Below are 25,164 nucleotides of genomic sequence, written 5' to 3'. Positions count from 1 at the left end.
CACACACACACACACACACACACACACACACACACACACACACACACCCCCAGACTCTAGGCGTTCTCTCTGGAATGCTCTCCTTCCTCATCCCTCCCTCCTAGTTTCCCTGGCTTCCTTCAGGTCACACCTACAATCCTGCCTTCCACAGGAAGCCTTTCCAGATCCCCCTTAATCCCGCCCTCCCCCCCATGTTGTCTCCACTTTCTCTTACCTGCAGCCTCACTGTGTGTAGATGTTGCGTGTTGTCTCCCCGATCAGATGGAGAACTCCCTGAGGGCAGGCACTGTCTTTGGCCTTTCTTTCTTTCCCCCAATCTACCAGAGTGCCTGGCACACAGTAGGTGCCTAATGCATGTTTATCGATTGAAGTTCGTTATTTTGCAGATGTGTTGTACATGTTCATCTGTATATATGGTTTGGCCTCAGAAGAATGTAAACTCCCGTAGGCATAGACTTTTCATTTCTGTCTGTGTGGTCTGGGGGCCTCACACAGGGCCTGCCTGGCACACAGGCATTTATAATAAGGGAATATTTAAAGTTTACAAAGCACTTTGTATGTGTTATCTTATTCGATCCTTGTGATACCCTGGGAGGTAGGTGCTATTATTATCCCCATTTTACAGATGAGAAAACTGAAACATGGAGAGTTTAAGTGATTTGCCCAGGGTCACACAGCTAGTTGAGTAGACTGGGGCTAGATTGGAACTCAGGTCTTCCTTACTATCCACTGTGCCTCCTAAATGCCTAGGTAATAGAAATGCTTGTTGAATTGACTTAAATTGTTTCATGTACTTATACATTCTGCTGCCTTCTGTTTAAGAGATAGGTCGTCCATTTGGGTTCCCAGTTCTGATTGCTTTCCCTCCATCATGTCCTCTCTTTGTCACCAGAGAGGATGATGCTGATAGTGAAGGAACATGATTGCTATTAGTGACCTGGAGTCAGAAGACGTCCTTCTGCCCTGCCACCCCCCAGCCAGACCCAGAGAGCTGGTTTTTGCACTTTCTTTAAAAAAAAGTTTGTTTTTTTTTCTGAGGAGGGAAGGCAGGGCAATTGGGGTTAAATGACTTGCCTAAGGTCACACAGGTAGTAACTATGTTAAATGTCTGAGGCTGGATTTGAACTCAGGTCCTCTTGACTCCAGGACTGGTACTCTATTCACTGTGCCACCTAGCTGCCCCGGGTTTTGCACTTTCTTTTTAGCTCTTGCTTAATACTTCAGCCCTGAGGGTGTTGACAGGCCATCTGAGTTAGAATGCTTTCTGGAAGCATTGTTGGAAGGTATAGCCTTTGGCCAAACTTCAGGCCTGGCCACTGACATGTCCCCTTGGCTGAGGCAGTGACCATCACGCTTGCCCTGTCTATTGGACTTCAAGGTTGACCAAGGGATTTACCCACATCTCCTCCAGACCTCTCATTGTGAGGGAGCTGAGTATTCCAGGTCATATTGTGTCTGTTTTCCAGGCAGAGGGACAGGCCCAGAGGGGTCATGGTTGTGCCTGTGGGCACACGCCTAGGAAGCATCCGCTGTGAGCCCAGGCCCTTCTGATGCTGGGGCCTGAACTTCTCACTGCCCTCTGCTTTTCCAGTGCTTACTGAGTAAAATATGCTTTTACCCAGAAATAGGCCAGGCGCTGTGCGGGCAGTGCTTCCAGTGAGAGGGGAGGTTAGCTTTTATCTTACAACTCCATCTCTCTTTTTGGTTTTTCTTCTCTGTCCTCATGTGAGATAAGGATCTGATTGTTTATTGGAGACTCACTAGTCAGTCATAGCTCAGGGTTGGCTCGGAGGGCCACACCTGCCCTCTCCCTGCTCTTTTAACTGAAAATCAGGCCTGCCCTTCCAAGACCTGGCTTTGTGGGGCTCGACAGCCTTAGCGCACATAAAGAAAATTGGGAAGAGTAACAGGATCCCTGATTTATTCCATAGAACAGGACACTGAGCCATTGGTTTGGAAAAAGACTTGCTCCCTATTTTTGTCTTCCAGGAATTCAGGTCAGCTTCTGTATTGGTTGCACCAACACCAATTAGCCAGCCATCAGCACTGAGGTGCACAGGCTTTCTGACAATGACACTTCATAGCAGTGTCTTAATTGGTCGAGTGGAATTGTCATTAGGCAATGATAAAGACATCTGGAGCTCTGCAGAGAGAGCAGCCTTTGCTCCTCCCTCCCTTCACATTTAGTCTCTCTTCTGGCCACTATAGCCCAGTCTTTTTAGATCCCACTTTAGTTTCTGTCCTGCCCTCCTCCTGCCTCTCTGAGATGTTTTACATCTGTGAAACTGTCCTTTTTTTTTCTACCACCAGTTCATTAGAGCTAAGCCAGTCTCCCACACGTGTCAGGTTGCTGTGCCAACTGAAATGGGGCATTTATTGCTCCACCCCATTCCATCAACATAAGAGACCTGGAGACTTTGGTATTCACCTCCTGGGTTATTCTGCAGCAAAACTGTTCTACCATTAGCTTCTGCTTCTGCCACAGAGTGGAGATCATGTAAGCAGATATTTACCCAAAAAGCTCATTTTTATCAAAACAAAATCATTGGACGTATTTGTTCCCAGCTGATGGTGTCCTTTATGTAATGAAGCATTTGAATGAGAAATGTTTTTATTGATGATTAGCTCTTGATTTCTTTCAGGGGTTGATTAATCAGCTTATGGGTTATTGTCTTCTATTGCCTTTCTCTGTTCTTTGCCTTTGGGATGTTGCACTGATCATTAGCCCTGCCAGTGTAGAGGCAAAAAGATAATGAGTTCTGTCGTGGACATTTGAGCTTGGGATGTCTATGGGACACCTCGTTTCAGTTGGTGATGGTGGGACTGAACTTGAGAGGAGAAGCAGGGGTTGGATATATTGATCTGGGAGTCATCGACATAGAGGCCACCAAGAGAGTTAGAGAGAGAAGAGAAGAGGATCCAGGACGGAGGCTTGTAGAACAGCCACCATCAAGGGTCTCATGTGGATGATGAGTCAGCAAAGGAGAATGAGGACTGGTCAGATAGCAGGGAGGAGAGTCTTGAAAATCCAGAGAAGAAAAAGGATTGAGGAGACGGAGCGTGCTCAGCGGCGTGAGACGCGGCAGAGAGGTCAGAGAAGAAACAGATTGGACAGCTAAGACAGTGCCATGTAAACATATACATACAAACGCATGGATCACATATGTACAGGATTCAGTGTTTCATACTAAATCTGGCTGTGATTAGCACTGCTCCCTCCATGCGTTATCTTTAATGACTATTAAAGGAGTTAGAATAAAGCAAAACTAGTAATAAAAATTAAGGAGGATGATATTGGGCTGTAACCTGGAAAGAATGGCCAGCCAGGGACTGTGGTTTGGCTGGCTGACCCCCTATCCTGCTTGCACCACCCCATGCACAAAGAATGCTTCTATGTTTTGTAGAATGAATGAGCCACAGATGTGCGTTAATCTCGTTTTAGAAGAATTCGCCTCATTTTCCTCTTGACTGTACGTGCTCTCAATGCACACCCACTCCTGTGGGCACGAGGAAGGAATTCCCTGATTGCTGTGAGTTTATGACAGTATGTTCTCTGATCCTCTGCAGGGACTTAGACTGCGTATTTAGGATGGTGAGATTCTGGAGTTGGAAGAAATCTTCTAGTTTAGCTCCCTGGTCTTATACATGAGGAAATTGAAACACAAGGTCTAAGGTCACTTCCTCTCAGCTGACCTTAGTTTATAGCAAAAAGCTTACAAGTATAAGCCAGTCAAATACTGGGCAGGTATTTCCTTGGAAGCTATGCAGCTTACGTTTCTGGGATCGGTGCTGCTATAGGGTCTGGGGAAGTTAATGGACCATTGCCCACACATTGCTGTAAAATCTACCGCAGATGACTTTGGCTGCGCTAAGAACTGATTTCACTGCCTAGGATTCACACAGGCTCTGTGTGTGTGTGGGGGCAGGGACTCCTTGCCCAGGCCAAATGGCTTGGAATGACTCAAAGGCCCTGGGGACTCTGCCATTCACCCCAGGTGACTAGTGAAATACAGAGAGCGAAGGCAGGGGATAGAGTCTGGCAGTCTTAGCATTTACTGATGTTTAGGCCTGGGGCAGTAGCTGCACTTGTCCCGTGTCTAGCACTTGCTTGTAGTTTCCTGGTTGGGCAGTTCTGTGGCACTAGTCTGCCTCCTAGTTCCTCTGAACTATTCTGGGGAGTTATAAAAGCTCAGCATTTTAACCAGATACCGTAATGGAATGGTGGAATTGTAGCGCTTCCTTAAGAAAGGCCTTCTGAAAATAGGGGTCATAATAATGTTACCCCCTACCAGTTCAGATCTAGGCTGGCCAATAAACTTTGGGCTGAAAAGCCTTGTCAGAAAATGAGCCTGGAGGAGCTGATTAAATGCATAGATGTGGTTGTAAGAGAAGTTTAAACGTCACCTGTGACTTGGATGACTATCTTGCTTGTTGATGTAATTGCAGCAAGGTTATTCCCATCATTTGTATTTGTTCTGTTCACAATGAACAGTACAATTTAAATTTTAAAAGAATTAAGGTAGTAGAGAAAGTATAAATAAAATTGAAGCATTTAATATTTTAAAGATTAAATATCTAATATTTCAGGATTATTAAATTGCTACCTGTTATATATGAACAAGATAAGCCCAAAATGTGAAATTCTGTCCTTGTGTTTTCATTGTTTTCTGTTTCTGTGCTTTCAACACATATTGCACTTTACTATGTGTTATTACTGCACTTAGAAAGTGCAACCGAGCATTCTGGATTCTTTCCAGAAGCAAAATTAAAAAAAAATCAAACAGTCAGTAAACTGTATTATATACTTTCGATGTGCCAGGCATTGTGCTACACATTGATCACTTTCCTCCACAGTCTAATGGGGAGACAACATTCAAACAAAAATCTAAAAAACAAGTTGTGTACAAGATAAATTAGAAATAATCAATAAAGAGAAGGCTCTAGAATCCAGATGAATCAGGAAAAGCTTCCTGTAAAAGGTAGAACTAGGAAAGTTGGGGAAGCCAGGAGGCACAGATGTAGGAGATCAGTCACTGGGGGGCAGCTGGTGAGAATGCCTAGAGGTAAGGATGTGGCATGTCTTGTGTGAGGAACAGCAAGGAGGCCAGTGCGGCAGGGCTGAGACTGAAAGTGAGTGGAGAGGAAATGGGGAGGCAGGTCAGAAAGGACTTTGGAAGGCCAACAGAAGTTTAATATTTCATCATGGAGATGATAGGGAGCCATTGACTTTACTGAGTTGGGGGAGGGAGGAGGAATAGGAAAATTAATTTGATAACTGAGTGAAGGATGGACTGGAGTGAGGAAAGGCTCATGGTGAGGAGACCAACCAGTAGCTGTTCCAGGAGTCTAGGCACGCAGTCATGAGGGCCTGAACCAGGGTGGCGGCATTGTCAGAAGAAAGGATGAGGCATATTCAAGAGATTAAGAGTAATAATGAAGGGGTGGATAGGTGGCACAGTGAAGAGAGCACCGGCTCTGGAGTCGAGCTGAGTTAAAATCCAGCCTCAGACACTTAATTACTTACTAGCCATGTGACCTTGGGCAAGTCACTTAACCCCAGCGGCCCAGCCTTCTCCCTTCCAAAATGAAAAAAAAAAAGTAATAATGAAAAGTTGGCTGTGGGAGAGAGAGCTAAAAGGTAAAATAATCATAAAGTTTATGTTCATATTCAAGTATGCGTTAGGTAAAATGTACAGGAGAGAAGAATTTAAACACTGAAAAACAAAGGACAAGGGTGAGAGAAAGGAAAGGAAGAATAAATTAATGAGTAAGGACTTTAAGTGTGGATGCTACAGGTTATTCTGACTTCTACTTGTTTTTATTTCATATCTGATCTGATTTCTTTTAGCTTCCAGATATCTGGACATAAACTTATTTCCATATTTCATGTAATATATAATCAAAATGTATGTGTGTTGCTTCAAAAGTTGGTAAAAGATTAATTACCAAGGTAATCACCAGATAATAATACTTAACAGATAATTATAATTATCTTATTTGATAATGCAATAAAAATACTAAAATCTCCTTTTCTTCATTTGAGTTTGGTTTACATAAAAACAACTCAGCAACTCCTAAACATTTTATTGACATTATTTGTTTTTATATCCATCTCTCTCCAACCCCCTTGAAGCCTCTCTTCTAACAAAGAACAGTGAAAGTCAGTAGACCTGGTGACCGTATCTGACAGTAGATATGACCTTTTGCATCTATAGCTCCCCAGCTCTCCATCACAAGAAGGGACGTGTGTCTCATCTTCTGTTTTACAGGACCAAGTTTGGACTAGAACAGTAATTCAGAGTTCAGCTTGCTTAAAGTGATTGCTGTGTTGTCAAAGCATTCAGTGGTGCTCTGGGCCTGCTTCAGTCCACATTAGTTCATATAAGCCCTCCCTTGTTTTGAATTTCACACATTGACGACTCCTCATTTGGGCTTTTTCTCTGGTTGTCCCTCATGCCTGGAGCCCTTTCTTTCCTCCACTCTGACTACTGATCTCTATGGTGTCCTTTTTTGGAAGCCTTCTACCACCTCTTTTAATTCTAGTGCCTTCCCTTTTTTAATTATTTCTTATTTATTCGGTTTGTAGCTTGCTTTGTATAGATCTTTTTGTATGTTGTCTTCATCATTAGATTATAAGGTCTTTGAGGGCAATGACTGTCTTTTGCCTCTTTTTGTATCCTTAGTATTTAGCACAGAACCTAGCAAATATTAAGTACTTAAGAGATGTTTATTGATTATACAATATTTATTCCATTACATTCATATACTATAATTTTTTTAATCATTCTCCAATCATTGGGCCTCTCCTTTATTTCCAGTTTTTGCTATCAAGAAATAGTGCTGCTGTGAATATTTGGTTTACACATTGGGACTCTCTATCTTTGACCTCTTTGGGCCCGGTGGTGAGAAGTAGGACTGCTGGGTCAAGAGTGTAAACAGTTTAGTGACTTTTCTTGTGTAATTTTAAATTATTTTCCATAATAGTTGAAACATTTCATTTTTTTTTAAGCAATCAGGGTTAAGTAACTTGCTCAAGGTTACACAGCCAGTTATTTCTGGATGTGGTGCTGAGTTTCTGAGCCTGGATTTAATCCCCAGGTCATCCCGACACTGGGGCCAGTACTCTTACTTACTAAGCCACCTGGCCACCCCTAAGAGTTGAAACATTTCATAGCTTGACCAACAGTATGTTGATGACCCTGTCTTCACACAGCTCCTCCAATTTTGACAATTTCTGTCTCTTATCATCTTTGTCAATTTGGTGGTATAGGATAATACCTAAGATTGTTTTAATTTGCATTTCTCTTGTCAGTGATTAGAGCATTTTTTCACATGGTGGTTTATAGTTGGTATTTCTAATTTTGAAAACTGCTCATAGGGGCGGCTAGGTGGCACAGTGAATAGAGCACCAGCCCTGGAGTCGGGAGGACCTGACTTCAAGTCCGACCTCAGACTTTAACACTTACTAGCTGTGTAACCTTGGGCAAGTCACTTAACCCCAATTGCCCCGACTTCCTCCCTCCAAAAAGCAAAAAAACCCAAAAAACAAAACAAAACAAAAAAGAAAACTGCTCAGACACTTATCTGTTGGGGAATGAATGACTCTTGTTGATATGTTTATGTCAGTTCCCCATATATTTTGGAACTCAGATTTTTAACAGTTATTTGATATAAATTTTTTTTTGCCCATTGGACACTTTCCTTTATTCTGGTTTCATTGAATTTGTTCACAAAAAATCTTATTCATTTGGAGTAATTGAAATTGACTGGTTTGTTTTTTATGATCACCTCTATCCTGTATTTTGTTAATTTTTACCCAAGTCATAGTTGTGAAAATTACTATTTTCTGAAGAAAAAAAAATCTATCATTTTCTGTAGGCTCGTAGGTTAGAATTGAAGGCATCTTAGAGGTCATCTAGTTCAACCTCATTGTTTTAAAGATGAGTAAACTGAGTCCCTGAAAGGCCCAAGATACATAGTGGCAGATCCAGAATTTGCTGATCATCTAGTCCAACACATCCCTGATGCATGACTCTGCTGCCATTTCCTCAGTAAGAGGTCATATGACTTCTGTTTGGAGAAAAACCCCTCAAGAGGGCAAATTCTAGACCTCATGACCTTCAGAGCAGGCAATGAGCAAAACAATGTATTCTTTAGTTAGTTGGTCTTTAGACACATACCAGGAATGAAGGGGAAGAATCTGTTAGGTTGAAATAAAACTAGCTTTGAAGCCAACATAACCATATGGAAAGTGGGTCAACAAATCAATTTAGCACTTAAGGTGCCCAGCACTATGTTAAGATTGGGGATGCAGCTTGATTGTAACTGTCATGGGGACGGAGGAGAGGAAGGAGGGAGAGAAAATTTGAAACTAAAGGAATTGTGAAATTGAATCTTGTAAACTAAAAGTAATCAAACAAATTAATAAAAACAAAAAAAAGAAAAAAAAAGATTGGGGATGCAGTGGCCTGACCAGCACCGGCTGGAGGGACTTCAGATCACCAGCAGCTGTGGCGGTTTCCAGAATTTGGAAAGACATAGATGCTAAGGACAAAGTGAGAGATCAGTGCAGTGTGGACTTTGGGATCCAGTAGTTTGGGAGTGCAGTCCGGCCTTTATCCCCTGAAGGGAGAAGCCCCTGAGGCGTCTCGGCCATGCAGCCGCCAGCACATGGAAGCTTCAGCTCTTAGCTTGCAGATTGTAGGAGGACCAAGCAATCAGTTTGAAGGTTAATTGCTCCTGCTTTAACATGCTTGGATCTGGATTGCAGTCTAGGGTGGAGGTCCTGGGGTGTCTGACCAGCTTTCCAGAGTGTGTGGAAGTATCAGAGATGGCACCCAACTAATACCTTCAGCAGCTGAGAAAACCCCAGCGATTGGGACAAAGCTCCCTTGTCTGGTAGCAGAGTCCTACTGTGGCAAAAAGCTCAAAAGTCAAGTAATTGAGTGGCAACATGAGTAGGCAAAGGAAGCAAAGCAAGCAGAGCAATCGAACTTTACACTCCTATTTTGAGGACAAAAAGGATCAAAGCATGAAACAAGAGGAAGACAACGAAGTCAGGACTCCTTCACCAAAAGCTTCCAAGAAAAATATGAGCTGGTTACAGGCCATAGAGGACCTTAAGAAGCAGATAAGAGAAGTGGAGGAAAAATTGGGAAGAGAAATGAGAACAATGCAAGAAAATTATGAAATGAGAGTCAACAATCTGACTGAAGAAAATAACACCTTAAAAAATAGACTAACTCATGGCAAAAGAGGCTCAAAAAGGCAATGAGGAGAAGAATGCCTTAAAAAGTTGAATTTGCCAGATGGAAAAAGAATCTCAAAAGCTCACTGAAGAGAATCATTCCTTCAGAATTAGATTGAAGCAAATGGAAGCTAGTGACTTTATGAGAAATCAAGATACTATTAAACAGATCCAAACAAATGAAAAAATAGAAGGCAATATGAAATATCTAATAGAGAAAACCACTGACCTGGAAAATAAATCCCAGAGAAATAATTAAAAAATTATTCAACTACCTGAAAGCCATGATCAAAAAAAGAATCTAGAAATCATCCTTCAAGAAATTCTCAAGGAAAATTGCCCTGATGTTTTAGAACCAGAGGGCAAAATAGAGGTTGAAAGAATCTACCGATCACCTCTTGAAAAATATCCCAAAAAGAAAACTCCTAGGAATATTATAACCAGGTTCCAGAGTTCCCAGATCAAGGAGAAAATATTACAAGCAGCCAGGAAGAAACAATTTGAATATTGTGGAAACAATCAGGATAACACAGGATCTGGCAGCTTCTCTACTGAGGGATCAAAGGGCTTGGAATATGATATTCTGGAGGTCAAAGGAGCTGGGATTAAAACCAAGAATCACCTACCCAGCAAAACTGAGTATCATGTTTCAGGGGAAAATATGGTCATTCAATGGAATAGAGGACTTTCAAGCATTCTTGATGAAAAAACCAGAGTTGAAGAGAAAATTTGACATTCAGATACAAGAAGTAAGAGAAGCATGAGCAGGTAAACAGGGAAAAGAAATCATAAGGAACTTATCAAAGAACGACATGGAAAAACGATAATTGCAACTTATGAAACTTTTCTCAGTATGAGAATGGTTGAAGGGAATAGAAATTTATATATATATATATATATATGTATATGTATGTATAGGAGGGTATATGGGCATATGAATACATATGTGAGTGTGTATATATATGTGTATAGGTATACATAGATAGAGGGCACAGGACCAATTTAATAGGAAGGGATGATACTTAAAAGGTGAAATTAAGAAGTGAGAGAGGAATATAATGAGAGGAGATGGGGAGAGGCAGAATAGGGTAAACTATCTCATATAGAAGAGGCAAGGGAAAATAGTTACTATGGAGGGGAAAAACAGGAAGGCAAAAGGGAATGGGTCACCTTATTCTCACTGAATTTGGCTGAGGGAGGGAATAACATACACACTAAATAGGGTATCTCACCCTACAGGAGGGTAGGGGGGAAGAGGATGAGAGGAGGGATGAGGGAAGGGAGGGCAGGCTGGGGGAGGGAGGTAAGTTGGAAGCACCCACTTTTGAAAAGGGATGGGATCAAAGTAGAGAATAGAACAAGTGGGAGGTGGGATAGGAGGGAGGGAAATATAGTCAGTCTTTTACAATATATCCACTATGGAAATGTTTTGCATAGCTACCCATGTACAACCTATGTTGAATTGCTTATCTTCCCAGTAAGGTTGGGTGACAAGGGAGGAAGGGAGTGAATCTGGAATTCAAAGTTTTAAAATCAAATGTTAAAAAAAAAAATATATATATATATATGTATATATACTATTATTAATATTATCTTACATGTAACTGGGAAATAAGATATACAGGCACTGGAGCATAGAGATCCACCGTGCCCTACTGGAAAGTCAGAAGGGGTATGGGGAAAGATATGGGAGAGAGCAGATTGGAGGAGGGGATATCCAGTGGGATTGCTATTTTGGGGTGGTGGGTAGGGGAAAAATGGGAAGAAAATTTGCAACTCAAAATCTTACAGAAATGAATGATGTAAACTAGAAGTTAATAAAGCATTTGATAAAGTAAAAAAAAAAGATTGGGGAAGCAAAGACAGGCAAAAAAAATAGCTCCTGCCCTCAAGGAACTTACATTCTAATGGGGGAGACAACATGTAAAAGACTGAGTGGATCCAAGGTGCACAGAGACTAGATTGAAGGCTCTCTGGTCCGAGGAGTCATTGGCAGCTGGGGTGAGAGTAGGGGAGGAAAAGGCCTTGTGGGATTAGAGCTAAGTCTTAGGAGAAGTTGGCAAAACTGGTGGTGATGGCAGTGAGGACAGAGTGCTGTGGTTTGTGTTGCTAAAGCCTCTTTGACCCCAAAATTGGTCATGTTTAATAGGGTAGGAGACTTAAAGGAGTAATTTATACTATCTGTAGGCTAACTTGCTGTTAAAACTGTGGATGAGGCTCTACTCTCAGCTTCATAATAATTATTCATGTTAAAGGAACCATAAAGACTTTTGACTATAAATGATCATATTTATACCCAACCAGGTAGTACAGTGGATAGAGCACCAGGCCTAGAGTGAGGAAAGCCAGAGTTCCAATCCAGCCTCAGACACTTAATAGCTATGTGACTGTGGGCAAGTCAAGCTTTGTTTGCCCTGGTTTTCTTATACGCAAAAGGGGGTAGTAATAAGGCCTATCTACTATGACTGTTGGGAGGACCAAAGAAGATAACAATTTAAGGTGCTTAGCACAGTGCCTGGTGAATGAGTGCTATAGAAGTGTTAGCTGTTATTCTGTCATCATTGTCATTATTGACGATGAGCATGAGGTTGAGGATGATTGTGCTGAGTCTGTACCCCAGCTCTGGCCTGGCCAGCATTTAACACGATGCCTGGCACATAGTAGGCACCATAAGTGCTTGTTAAGACTGATTGAGACAGTCATGTGTTAAAATGGCAGCAGTAATGTGAGTAAGAGAGTTCTCCTGCAGAAACTAAGTGAATCAAACTGGAGAGTGTCATGCATTTCAGCAAGAGAAGGCAGCATTGTCTGGCTCCTAAAGGCAAGATTTAATTGTATCAGCAAATCAATTAGTCTTTAGGGACTTTAAGCAGTCAAATCTGATGCATGGATGAAGTAGTAGAAAGCCTGTGCCTACAAAACCATTAGTTCTTAGTGTCTACACAGCATTTCTGTGTGAGTATGTGTATGCATGTAAGTACTGATGTTCATAAAGATTTCCATTAATGACTCTTTACTGTGAAGATATATAAACTGTAGTTTGGTTATTTCAAACATTATAAAAGAAGAGAACCCCCCCCTTTTTGGATGGCCATTTTTTTGTGGGTAACCTTGTTCATTCTAGATGGTTCCTATTCTACTGTAGAATCATAGACTTAATTTGCTCATTTGACATTTTCTGCTTTGGGAATCACTCATTGAATTGTCTTATTTGTGGGGAAGCAGTGAATTTGCCTTAACTATCTTATTCCTGTCGTGTTGTTTTAAGGCTCTTCTCTTTCCATTTTCTCCGCTATGGTGCCCTCTGAAACATTTTTGGAACAAAGAGTGCCCTTCTCTTCCAGATATACATCAGGGGATGTGCGGTTGTGGGACACCCGCACCTGGGACTACACAGCCCCCATCCTGGAACCAATGCATGGCGCTGCTGAGCCTGGATCTCAGCCACATGTCTCCTTTGTGAGGATAAACAACTCTCTGGCTGTAGCCGCTTATGAGGATGGTAAGTCACCACAACCCTCCTCCCTATTAAGAAAAAAAAAAAGCTTTACAAAAATTAAGCAGCTGTGGCTAGCTCCCCCCTTTCCATAATCCTTTATACATACACACTTGCATACACACACATGTTCACACACATACACATACATTTGCCTTTATGTGGAAAAGTTGGCCAATAACCCTAAATGCATTAGCAGGCATTGGAACATAGCACCCATTAAAACTGGTGTTTAATTCCTACTGGAACTGTTGCATTGAATTTGAGTGCCAGGCAGAAGTCTAGCCAATCCATCTTAAGCAGATAACTTGTTTGCTGTAAAATATTAAATACGCTTTGGCCTACTTTACCCTAGGGAGTCGATCTGACCTAAGGAAGTGGGGTTTGGGTGATAGACACAAACTTTTTGAGATTATAGACACAGAAAACTACAAATGACTGAGACTCTACTTAGCCTTTGCAGTGATGTGAAATCATGTTTTCAGCCTTTCCAGGTTCTCATCTCCATTATACTCAGTGGTTCTGCACAGGTCTTGCTTCATTCACCTCACAGGAGACCATGTAATATTTCACAATGCTGGTATTCAAGCTAGAACTCTGCTGCTGATTTCCAGGCAGTGCAGAGAACAGTACTGTTAGCTGGCTCAGGGGATAAGACTGAAGACAGGCAACTAATGGGGAGCCTTGGACACACATGTTAGTTAAAAAGAAAAATGAAAACCAGAGCTGAAATGATGAAAATATTTCCATCTCAAGGTTTTATCATCATGAACTTTGTTCTTGTGGTTTGATGATGGTACAAACCATTGATAGTCTGGCTTTTTTTTTAAATCTTATATAAGTATCCCAGCTAAACCGCTTGTGCTGCTATCATTATTATTAATATTTCATAAATGCTTATTGAGACACCACATAGATGCTGTAGCTTTCAGTGGCAGCTTGTGTTCATATGCTGTTTTCCAGATGATTCTTTTTCACATAATTTTATGCAAATGTTGCAGTGTTTAAAGTTTACTTTGTTGGTTCTGAAGCAGTTTGTGATGGCTCTTATGTTTAGTGGTGTCCTCAATCACATGTGACTGATTTATTTAAACTTTTCTCTACGGTGATGCACAAGTCAGTGAACTCCTCATTTTATATCTCTGGCTGAAGTTGGCTTCATTGGTGTTTGGGTGCTCTTGCTGCTGAAAGCGTGGATACATCGCAAAATTATGAAGAAAACTTTCCAGATTTCTTTATTTTTTCAAAAGCTGTCGGGTTTTCTCTTCTTTCTCTCTACCCCTCTCAACTAGACTAAGAAGTCTGCTGAGCTAAACGTCACTCTAAAGCTCCACACTTGGAATCATCCAGCTCAGATCAAATGAATGCTCTATTGATGTGATGAATGTATTAACAGAATAGCTACTCCTGGACAAAGACAGTTGGAAGTAAGCGCTTCAGATCAGATGTACATTTTATCTTGCCTTTGTCTAAGATAGCTGAAAGAAAATTCTCAGAAGAGGTAAAATGTGGCCGATAGGGAGATCACCTCGTAGGGGCTACTCTTGAGATTTTGTCTCTGTGCCCTACAGGAAGGAAGAGCATCATAATAAAATGGACTATAGAGGCTTGTGCCAAAGGGAACCTTGCAGTCATGGAGACCCAGTTGAATATCTACATGCATTAACCACAGAGGAATCAGATTCAAAAGAGGAAGGGAAGTGGGAATTGTGCTGGGGAGAAAGTCAGTCACCCCCACCTCCTTTCCACTCTTGTCGCCCAGTAGGAACACTGCACACACACCTGGGGCGTTGAGATTTGGCAAGCTGATCCACAGTTGTGATTTTGGAATTCCAACCCACTGGCCTCATCTTTCTTCTGCCTTGTTTCCGATTGTCAGCACTGGCCATTCTCCAGTTTGATTTTACCACTAATTGTGTTGCGCGTTACCGTACTGAAATGAATCAAATCAAAATGCTTTTCCTGGAGCATTAGATAAAGCAGGCGAAGGTTCTGAGTAATGAGCAGATGCTGCTAATGCAGGGACGGCAGAGACCTTGCCAGGACTCCATCTGCTCCACGCTCGCCTGCCTTTGGCCCGGAGCCACCACTTTGGGGAATTGTAGTTCACTTGAAATCCCCTCCTTGTTCAAAGAGTTTCTCTTGAAAACTCATGCTTTGGTGATGAGAGTGTACACATCTTAGGTGAAAAAAGTTCTCATTTTTTATGGAAGTGGAAGAGGGAAGAATTCATCCCTGTTCGTATTTGTATATTGATACGGCAGACAATAGACCCTTTACCTGCTGCTATGGAACAAATCCAAGTGACTTAGCACTTTCACAACTCTTCTGGTATTGTCTACTCTTAGGCTCTCATTCTCTCTCAACTTTTCTCAATCTCTCTGTCTCTCTCTTTCCCTCTGCCTCTCTCTCTGACCTTCTCTCACACACACACACACACATTCACGTGTAGTTAGTTGTCAATAATGGTGCCTATTTGTGACCTGAAATGTCAATTATTTCTCATTAATTGACACTTTAACAATGGATAGTGTTTTTGAGCTTCTCGTTGGTTGTGTCCAGCAGTTCCATACACATTTTGTATAAATTCTTAGCTTGAATGTTATAGAGGATAGGTCCTCCAGAAACTTACTTTATAATCCTGTAGAAATGTTAAGGTTTTGAAGAACACGTTGGTGTTAACTAAAATGAGATAGTCATATGGGCTAACATTACGAGATATCTGAGTCATAATAGATTTTCAGTTACTTGTAAAGGTACCTTTTCACTAATGGGGGTTAGTCACATTACATTTAATAGTAGAAATGGTTTTCCATAGAAACATAGAACTTTAGAACTGTAAGAGATTTTACAGATCGATCATCTAATTGTAATCCTCTCCTTTTATAGATATTTGTATAGAAGCCTATGAAGAAGGGGAATGACATGTCTCCAAGTGGACAGAGACCATTTTTGCTGGACTTGCCAGTTTTATAGTTTATAAGACATAAAAAAATATTTCAAAAGACCAGCAGTGGGAATCTTGAAAATGTCAGCCATTCCTCCAGAATGGAATTGCTAGTGCTTCAGGAGAACATTTTAAGGAAGATGGGGCCTACCAATATTGCCTTTGTCCCAGTACTTTAGGAGGAGGCCATTGAGATTTAAATTTGTCTGTTACCTAAGCATCACAGGTTCAGACTCTAAGAGTTATGAGAGACCTTGGGGGTCACTTAGGCCAAGATCGTTGTTTTTCAAATGAAGTTGCTGAGGCAGAGATTGTTTGAATGACCTGCCCAACTTAGGGCTTACTCAAGGCTGTACATCAAGTTATTCGTGGCCATGTGCCATGTTATCTGGTCTGCTGGAGCAGAACCTGCACTGGAGGTGGCAGAGACAGCTGCTGGCATAAGCCATTCCCCATGTTTCTTAAGGAGAGAATGTTCAAATTAGAGTTATGTATTACTTATGTTCCCATGAACAGTTACCTACATTTACATGTTTTGGCTAGCATATGGGTCTAAATTTTTCCCCCCTAAGTTTTACTGCTAAACTTGTGAAGTTATCCTGTAGAAACAGAGGATATTGATCCATTCTAAATGACTTGATGATGATTCCTTGGCTTATTGTAATGGTTTTGCTAAAACTTTTTGATATTTGAAAGTAGAGCATTCTGTCATTTTAAGGAAAGAATAGCACAAATTGACTTTCTGGAGGTAATCTATAGAATTAAATTATCAGAGTCTTTATACTTATTTATTTTTAAATTTTAGTATTTCATTTTTCCCCAGTTACATGTAAAAACAATTTTTCATTTTAAAAATTGAGTTCCAAATTCTCTCCCTTCCTCCCACCCCCCTCATTGAGAATGTAGGCAGTTTGATATAGGTTATACATGGGTAGTCATGCAAAACATTTCCATATTAGTCATGTTGTAAAAGAAAACATAGACCAAAGTTTAAAAACCCCAAAAATATAAAGTAAAAAAAGTGTGTTTTGATCTGTATTCAGACTCCTTCAGTTCTGTCTCTAGAGATGGATAGCATTCTTCATAAACCCTCAGAGTTGTCTTGGATCATTGTATTGCTGACAACAGATAAATCATTCATAGTTGAGTATCTTAAAAGATTGTTGTTACTATGTATAACATTCTCCTGGTCTTACTCATTTATTTCACTCTGCATCAGTTTATGTAAATCTTTGCAGGTTTTTTCTGAGAGCATCTAGCTCATCATTTCTTATAGCACAACAGCATTGCATCACAATTATATACTACAACTTGTTCAGTCATTTCCCAGTGGATGGATATCCCTTTAATTTCCAATTCTGTGTCACCAGGAAAGAGCTGCTATAAATATTTTTGTACATATAGGTCCTTTTCCTTTTTGTTTTTTATATCTTTTGGGGTACAGACCTAGTAGTGGTATTGCTAGGTCAAAGAGTATACATGGTTTATAGGCCTTTGGGCATAGTACCCAATTGCTCTATGTAATGATTGAATCTGTTCACAGCTCCCCCGTATCAATGTCTCAATTTTCCCCCATCCCATCCAACATTTGTTATTTTCCTTTCCCATCCTATTAACCAATTACTACCTCAGATTGTTTTAATTTGCATTTCTCCAATCAGTAGTGATTTAGAGCATTTCCTTGTATGCTCTACACAGCTTTGATAACTTCATCAGAAAATTGACCTTTTTTTTATCAATTAAGGAATAGATCTTATTCCCACAAATTTGACTCATTTCTGTATATATTTGAGAGATGAGGACTTCATCAGAGAAACTTGCTTCAAAAAATTTTTTCACATTTATAATTACTAACTGTATTTCCCTCCATCCTATTTCTCTCCAATTTATTCTATTCTCTCTCTCCTTTTACCCTGTACCCCCTCAAAAGTATTTTGCTTCTGACTACCTCCTTCCCCAATCTGCCCTTCCTTCTATGAGTGCCCCACCCTTCTTTTTTCTTTCTTTCTTTTTTTTTTTTTTAAACAATTGGGGGTTAAGTAACTTACCCAAGGTTACATGGCCATTTGTGTGTGTGTGTGTGTGGGTTGGTGTTAAGTATCTGAGGCCAGAACCGATCCTGGGTCCTCCTGACTCCGGGGCCAGCCCTCTTACTGTGCCACCTAGCCACCCCGAACCCCACCCTTCATTTATCCCTTTCCCCTCCTACTTTCCTATAGGGTAAGATAGATTTCTGTACCCAGTTGAGTATGTGTGTTTTTCCCTCTTTGAGCCAGTTCCAGTCAGAATAACATTTAAGTGTTTCTTGCCACCTTCCCCATCTTCTCTTCCAAAGTTCTTTCATGCCTCTTTTGCGTCGGATAATTTACCCCATTCTACCTCTCCCTTTCATTTTCTCCCAGTGCATTTCTCTTTCTCACCCCTTAATTTTATTTTTTAAGATATCATCCCATCATATTCAACTCAAACCTGTGTCCTCTGTGTATATATGTGTGTGTGTATGTATACACACAGTCCTTCTAAGTGCCCTAATAATGAGAAAATTCTTATGAGTTACAAGAATCATCTTTCGATGTAGGAATGCAGACAGTTTAATTTTATTAAGTGCTGTATGATTTCCCTTTCCTGTTTACCTTTTTATGTTTCTCTTGAATCTTTTATTTGAAAGTCACATTTTCTATTCAGCTCTGTTCTTTTTCATCAGAACTACTTGAAAGTTCTTATTTTCATCCAATGTCCATTTTTTTCTACTGAAGGACCATGCTCAGTTTTGCTGGGTAGGTGGTTCTTGGTTGTAATCCTAGCTCTTTTGCCTTCTGGAATATTATATTCCAAGCCCTCTGGTCCTTTAATGTAGAAGCTGCTAAATCTTGTGTTATCCTGCCTGTGGCTCCACAGTACTTGAATTGACTCTTACTGTCTGCTCGTAATGTTTTCTTCTTGACCTGGGAGCTCTGGAATTGGGCTATAATGTTCCTGGGAGTTTTCATTTTGGAATCTCTGTTAGGAGATGGTCAGTGGATTCTTTCAATTTCTATTTTCCCCTCTGGTTCTAGAACATCAGGGCAATTTTCCTTGATAATTTCTTGAAAGATGATGTCTAGATGCCTTTTTTAATCATGACTTTCACAAAGTCTAATAACTTACATTTTCTCTCCTGGATCTATTTTTCAGGTCACTTGTTTTTCCAATGAGATATTTTACATTGTCTCCTATTTTTTCCATTCTCTTGGTTTTGTTTTATTGTTTCTTGATGTCTTGTAGAGTCAGTAGCTTCCACTTGCTCAGTTCTAATTTTTAAGGAATTTTTTTCTTCATTGAGGTTATGTACTTCCTTTTCCATTTGGCTAATTCTGCTCTTCAAGGAATTCTTCTCCTTGTTGGATTTTTGTACCTCTTTTACTGTTTGTTCTATCCTGTTTTTTAAGGTATTATTTTCTTCAGTATTTTTTTGTGCTCCTTTACCAAGCTGTTGACTCTTTTTTCCTGATAATCTTATATCATTCTCATATCTCTTCCTAATTAATCTCTACCTATTGATTCTCAAAATCCTTTTTGAGTTCTTCCCTGGCCTGAGACCAATTCATATTTTTCTTGGAGGCCTTTGGATGTAGAAACTTTGACTTTGTTGTCTTCTGAGTACATTTTTTGATCTTCCTTGTCACCGTTTTCTGTGGTCAGAATTTTTTTTTCTTGTATGCTCATTTTTCCTGCCTTTTTTTTTTTACTTTTAACTCTTAAAGTGGGGCTCTGCTTCCAGGGTGGAGGGCACACTGTCCCAAGCTTCAGGGGTTTTGAGCAGCTGTTTTCAGAGCTACTTCTAGGGACCTGTAAGTCTTCAGTTCTTCCAAGGTGGTATAATCTAAGGAGAGATGTGTTTACTACTCTCCTTTCTTGTGCTCTGGTCTGTGTGGACCCCAAGCTTTGCTTTTCCAGTTCTTCTCCTCACACTAGGACCACACCCTGCTATGGGCCAAGCAACAGAGTTCAACACCCTGTGGACTGAGAACTCTGAAAGCAGCCACTGCTGCTGCTGATTCAGTCACTCCTAAGGCCTGTTCCTGGTTTACTGGGGTTGAGGCTGTGCTGGCATGGCTGGTGCTGGATTGCACTCCACTCTCATCCAGGTGTGACAGGCCTTTCCTGCTGACCTCCTAAGTTGTCTTGGACTGGAAAATTGTTTCACTTTGTCCTTTTGTGGGTTCTGCCACTCCAGAATTCGTTTTAGGGCATTATGTAAAGGCTTTTGGAGGGGTTTGGGGGAGAGCTCAGGTGGGTCCCTGCCTTCTCTCAGACATCTTGTCTCCCCCTAGCCCCCAGGCTTTATATTTAGCTGTGGATAACTGAGCATGGACTTCTTCTGTTTTGAGATAGAAAATGAATTTTAAGTGAGCAAATACAATTTCATTTTTCCAACAGTAACTCAGGTTTCTTTCTCAGTCTAAGCCCTTGAACCTTAAATAAAACAGAGATTTATGCATTTGGAGAATTGACATGTTTTACTGCAAAAATATGTCTGTGAGAGTTGATTTTGTACAGTTGATGTTTCACTTGGAAAATGATTCCTTTGGCCTCCAGAGGGCAAAGCAGGGTGATGCTAACTGAGAAGCATGTAGGGAAGAAAACCTGCCCCCTCTACTTCCATTCTCCTTAATTCTGTGCATGAATTGATGACTTGGTATCTAAGAAGAGTTAGGTAGTCATCCAGGTAGTGCCTCTGTAGCCCTGAGCTCCTTAGTCTTTTTAAGAGGTTGTCAGAAGAGCTACCCACAAAAGCCTGAGACACACGTACTATGTGTTCCTGTCTGCTCCCAAGCGGGCCAGGCTCAAAGGGTATTTTTTCAGTCCTGATGAACTTTTCAGGCCTCATGGAGCTCCGTGAGTGTTCTTCTCTGTAAATTTACAAAGGCCTTAATTCTGACTGGGATGAAGCATTGTTCTCAGTGACTCAAATATGGAGTGTTCCTCCATTTTTTCTGCCCTCAAGGAACCTACTACTAAGGAGATAACTGTGAAACCTATAAGTATGTAAAATTCTGTCCACAACGAGGTGGGGCACTAACCATAGAGCGGGGAGGGGCTCCAGAAAGGTCTCTGGAAAAAGGCAACATTTGAGCTTAGGTTGAAGGAGAGCTTGGATTCTTGGGGTTCCAAGAGGCAGAAGTGAGGAAGGAAAATATTGTAGGCCTACAGCCAGACAGCCTGTGCTGATCAAGGCCTAGAGACTGGAGCAGGAGCATCCTATGTGGGGAACAGCAAGGAAAGGTAGCTGACCGTAATCAGGAATGATGACCTGGAGCCAGATTGGGAAGGCCTTTTCAGTGACAGCCAGAGGAGCAGTATGTTCTACAGGCAAAGGAGAGAATCCCCAAAGCCTCCTGGGTGGGAACATGCTCAGACCTGGGTCTTAGGGATAGCTGTTTGGCAACTGGGGGGGGAGTTGGATGAGGGAGGGAGGACAAGGCAGAGGGGAGATGGAGGAGGACCACCCAAGCAAGGGAAGTTAAGCATCTGGGTGATTCATTGTACTTAGCTTTGTTCCCCTTCCTTGGGAGGCAGGGTTCTGTATGAAAAGAGCCTTGGATTTGGAGAGAGGAGACTTGGCTTTGGCTCCTAGATTTAAAGGGAGTTCTGAAGTCATCTAGCCCATCTCTCTCATTTTACAACGCAGGAAATTGAGGTTCAAGGAGTGACTTATTCAAGAGGAGACAGCTAATAAAGGTCAGAAGTAGGATCTGAACCCAGACCCTGTGATGCCTATGATGTTCTGTACACGTATTGGCCTGCCTCCACTTGGACCAAGTGACCTTGGACATGTCACTTGTCCTTTTGGGGCTTTACTTCCACTATTTGCAAAATGAGTGTTCTCTAAAATCCTTCCTTCTTTACTTTTGTCTTTGTGACCCAGTCTTTTCTTATTTTTATTGCTGTAATTCAGATCCAACCTCCTTTCTGCAAATGGACCCACAGAATCTTAAATAATTTGCCTGCTTGCTTCCAGCTTCTCTGTCCATCTCAAGTGTTATTTCCAGAATCTACTTTGTTTACTGTGTCACCCCCTCGGATCCCATCTTATATCCAGGTCAGACTAGAAAAAGACCTGGAACACCCAAGATAGGCCAGGAGCAAAAGGCCCTCTGAGCTTTGTTTCCAGCCCTTATTCCTTCAAAGAAGCCTCGGGTGCACACCTCTCACCCAAATGAACCCTTCTTCAGAGTGACAATGACTGAGGAGGAGGTGAGCATTGAGGAAACCGAGAAGCCTCGTGGCCCAGAGGACCGAGTGCTGGGCTTGAGTCAGAGTGGCCTGTATGAGTATGGCCAGCGTTTTAGTCCCAGTTTTCTCATCCAATAAAACGTGGCAATTACCTTCTAGCATTGTTGTGAGCATCAGATGAGAGAACGTTTGCAAGGTGCGATGAAAATGTGAGCAGCCGCCATTGTTCTTATGACAAGATGATCAAAGGGTGACCTGGGTCACATTTGTATTTCTGATGAATTTTCTCCCTTCCACTGGTGGGCCTGGGCTGATTTACTGCTTTTGTCAACTCTCTGTCTAGCTAATTTTAGTCATTCTGACCACCAATTACTGACTTTAGGTGCTTAATCAGGATAACCCAGATCAGGCTCCGTTGCTTATGTGACTGGTTCTGGGGCTAGGGCTTCCTGCCTAGAATCAGTTACTAGGCAAGTAAGCTCCCTAACCCACAGCTGGAAAAATCTACAGTTGGCAAAGCTGCCAAGGCCGAACAACCTAAATTGATAACTTGTTTTAATGTATTTGTGGTTCATCGAAGAGATCAAAGGGAGGGGTAGTGCCAATTGTATTTTTAAAACCAGTTCAGCAGTTATTTACCTTTCAAGCAATTAACATAATTACCATTATGCTAAGAAGTAATTTTGGAAAGTTCTGCCCTGAATTCTTATGACTCCATCGGGACAGTTTTAGTGGGGACTTATCTTTTTGATGGAAGCCTAATTGCAATTTTGGCTTTGTGCACAAAAACAGAGGCAGCTAATTGTTTAGGCAAATAGCAGATTAATTTAAATATGCATCCCTAATAAAACAAAAATGGTATCCATTATGGTCCTTGTTCCCATGACGAGGAGTATAAATATTCTATGGAAGTGCCATTAGGCAGAGGTCTTAAGGATTGTCTACATTATTTCACAGTGGTAGCACTTTCCAGATCTCAAGTAATCTTTACAAAAGCTAACATAAATCAGTTTAAACTCATTTATATCCCATTTCCACTATGTGCAGTTTCATTACCACACTCTGGCTCACTTCCTTTGGGAGATGGGAGGAGCATGTTGCAAGCTGGCATGGGTGCCCATCCACAGCTGCTTAACAGGGCTTTATGTCTCTTCAAAAACACTAGCCATCGTTACTCATTTCATCCTTAATGAGCATTCATAGCCTTCATTGGACTAAACGCTCCTTTGGTGCTGTAGGAGGGGCCTGTCAGGACGGAAGGTCACAGGTCCACTGGGTGCTGTCCCAGGTACTGTCTTCAGGCGCTGACAGAGCTCCCTTCTCTTTACTTTCACATGCTTGTGCCCCCACTCATTTTGGTTTTGCTCATCTAAAAAGCTCCAGCTTTTACTTTTGTGTGTCATTCTTTTTATCCCTTTCACTAAATATTCTGATCATTAACAAATGAGATATTGTTAATTATCTCTTTGTTCTCATATCATGTCAGAGAATTAAGCTTCTTTTACCTGGGCTAGGGAGATGTCAGGGAAAAGTCCCAACTCTTGCTTTTACTTTACTGATTAGCAGCCCACTTTTTCCATTTGTGTTTAAACCATGCCAAGAAGTCTAGACAAAGGGCCTTCACCTACCTGTTTGCTGGACCCCTGTGAAGGATTTAGGGAGGATGTCACTCAGGATGATTAGGTGTGAAAGGGTTGTAGGAGCTACCCCTTTGGAGGTAGTGTCCACACCATGCCATTCCACTGAAACCTCAAAGATGTGAGACAGATGGAAGGCTCGGAGTTTACTTGCTGTTTATCATACCTAACCTAGAATCCTTTGTGACAGAATTTTTCGTTGTATTCATTGAAGGCAGTGGCCTAATGCTGTAGGCGAGCTACATTTGTTTTAGAAAGAAACCTCTCCTGTGAACTTTGGAGTTGACTTATGTCAGGTTATATTTGTCTGAATTGGGGAGTGATGGATGCTCTTTATCCGTTTGCATTGCATGTTTTCCATTTGCTCCTGGGGAAGAAAAAATAATTAAGGGATTACCGTAGTGAAAGGATTGGGGATCCAGAGCCTTCTGTGCCATCAAGAAACTTCCTGATTGGCTGAGAATGAGCATGGGATTGTATTCAGAAATTTATTGATCCTTATTCAGAAAGCCCAGGTGGGCAAGTACCAGATTTGGCATGGCCATATTTTCAGATGGGAATAGAAGCACCAGAGTTCCCATCACAGAGAAGATTACAAACCAACCTAGGCTTAGAAAACTTTAGTTAAGATTTAGGTTGGAAAGCCTATTTAATACTTAATGTAAAACTAAGTTAATTTCTTTTATATATATGTATGTACACATATAAATATATATGTGTGTATGTATACATATATGCACAATATGTATATACTTCTAATTATTTTATCATACTGTACTATTTTTAAAATTGGCATATACTCATTCACCTTATTAAAAAATCCCTAGGAAATATACTTCTGGTGGTCTGAATTTGAAAATTAATTTCTGAAAAAATTGAGACAATTCACTGAGTGCCCTTTTCTCCCCTCCCCCCCATTTCACATCACTAGGATATCTTCTATTACCTCCTCCTTCACTTGTCTCACGTGGATATGTGGCTCTTTTCCTCTCCAAGGCAAACCCTTTTGCATGCTCAAGTGATTCTATTCCATCTCATCTTCTTTAGGAGATTGCCCCCTCTATCATCCCCATTCTCTACTAATATTTAATCTCTCCTTGCCTAATGGCTGCTTTTTTTGCTGCCTACAAACATTCCCATTTCTCCCTCATCCTCAAAAAATCTTCATTGATCCGGTCTCCACCACTAGCTATGGTCCTGTAGCTTTCATCCCTTTTGTGACTAAACTCCTTCAGAAAACTGCCCATGATTGGTGTGTCCACCTTCTCTCCTCATCTTTTTCTAAACCATCTGCAGTCTGGTTTCCAAACTCCTCATTTATTTCACTGAACCTGATCTCTCCAAAGTTACCAAGGATCTCTTAATTGCCATCTACTGGCCTTTTTTCAGTCTCCATCCTTCACCTCTCTGTAGCCTTTTACCCTCTAATTCACTCTATTCTCTTTGACAGACTCTTCTCTCTAGGTTTTTGCGACATGACTCATTCCCAGTTCTCCTACCTGTCTGTTCCTTCTCAGTCTCCTTCTCTGAATCTTCTTCCAGGGCATACTACTGACCACAAGGGTCCTCCAAGGCTCTGCCGTGGGCCCTCTTCTCTTCTCTCTCTCTCTGTCTGGTTTCA

At 41.2% G+C, this 25,164-nt stretch overlaps 1 protein-coding gene across 1 annotated transcript in view; it reads left to right on the top strand.

Annotated features, from left to right (window-relative positions):
* The window catches only part of FBXW8 (F-box and WD repeat domain containing 8), a 120,771-nt gene that overhangs the window by 40,183 nt on the left and 55,424 nt on the right, over nucleotides 1-25,164 (top strand). Inside the window, exon 5 of the mRNA XM_069081736.1 lies at nucleotides 12,592-12,749. Within this exon, the coding sequence (XP_068937837.1) occupies nucleotides 12,592-12,749 (158 nt within the window). The remainder of the gene's footprint in view (nucleotides 1-12,591; nucleotides 12,750-25,164) is intronic.

The sequence above is a fragment of the Petaurus breviceps genome, unplaced genomic scaffold, assembly GCF_028583685.1.
Source record: "Petaurus breviceps papuanus isolate PSGF00001 unplaced genomic scaffold, PetGlider_PUasm1.0 99, whole genome shotgun sequence".
Classification (NCBI taxonomy): Eukaryota; Metazoa; Chordata; class Mammalia; order Diprotodontia; family Petauridae; genus Petaurus; species Petaurus breviceps.
This window is presented reverse-complemented; position numbering and strand designations above follow the sequence as displayed.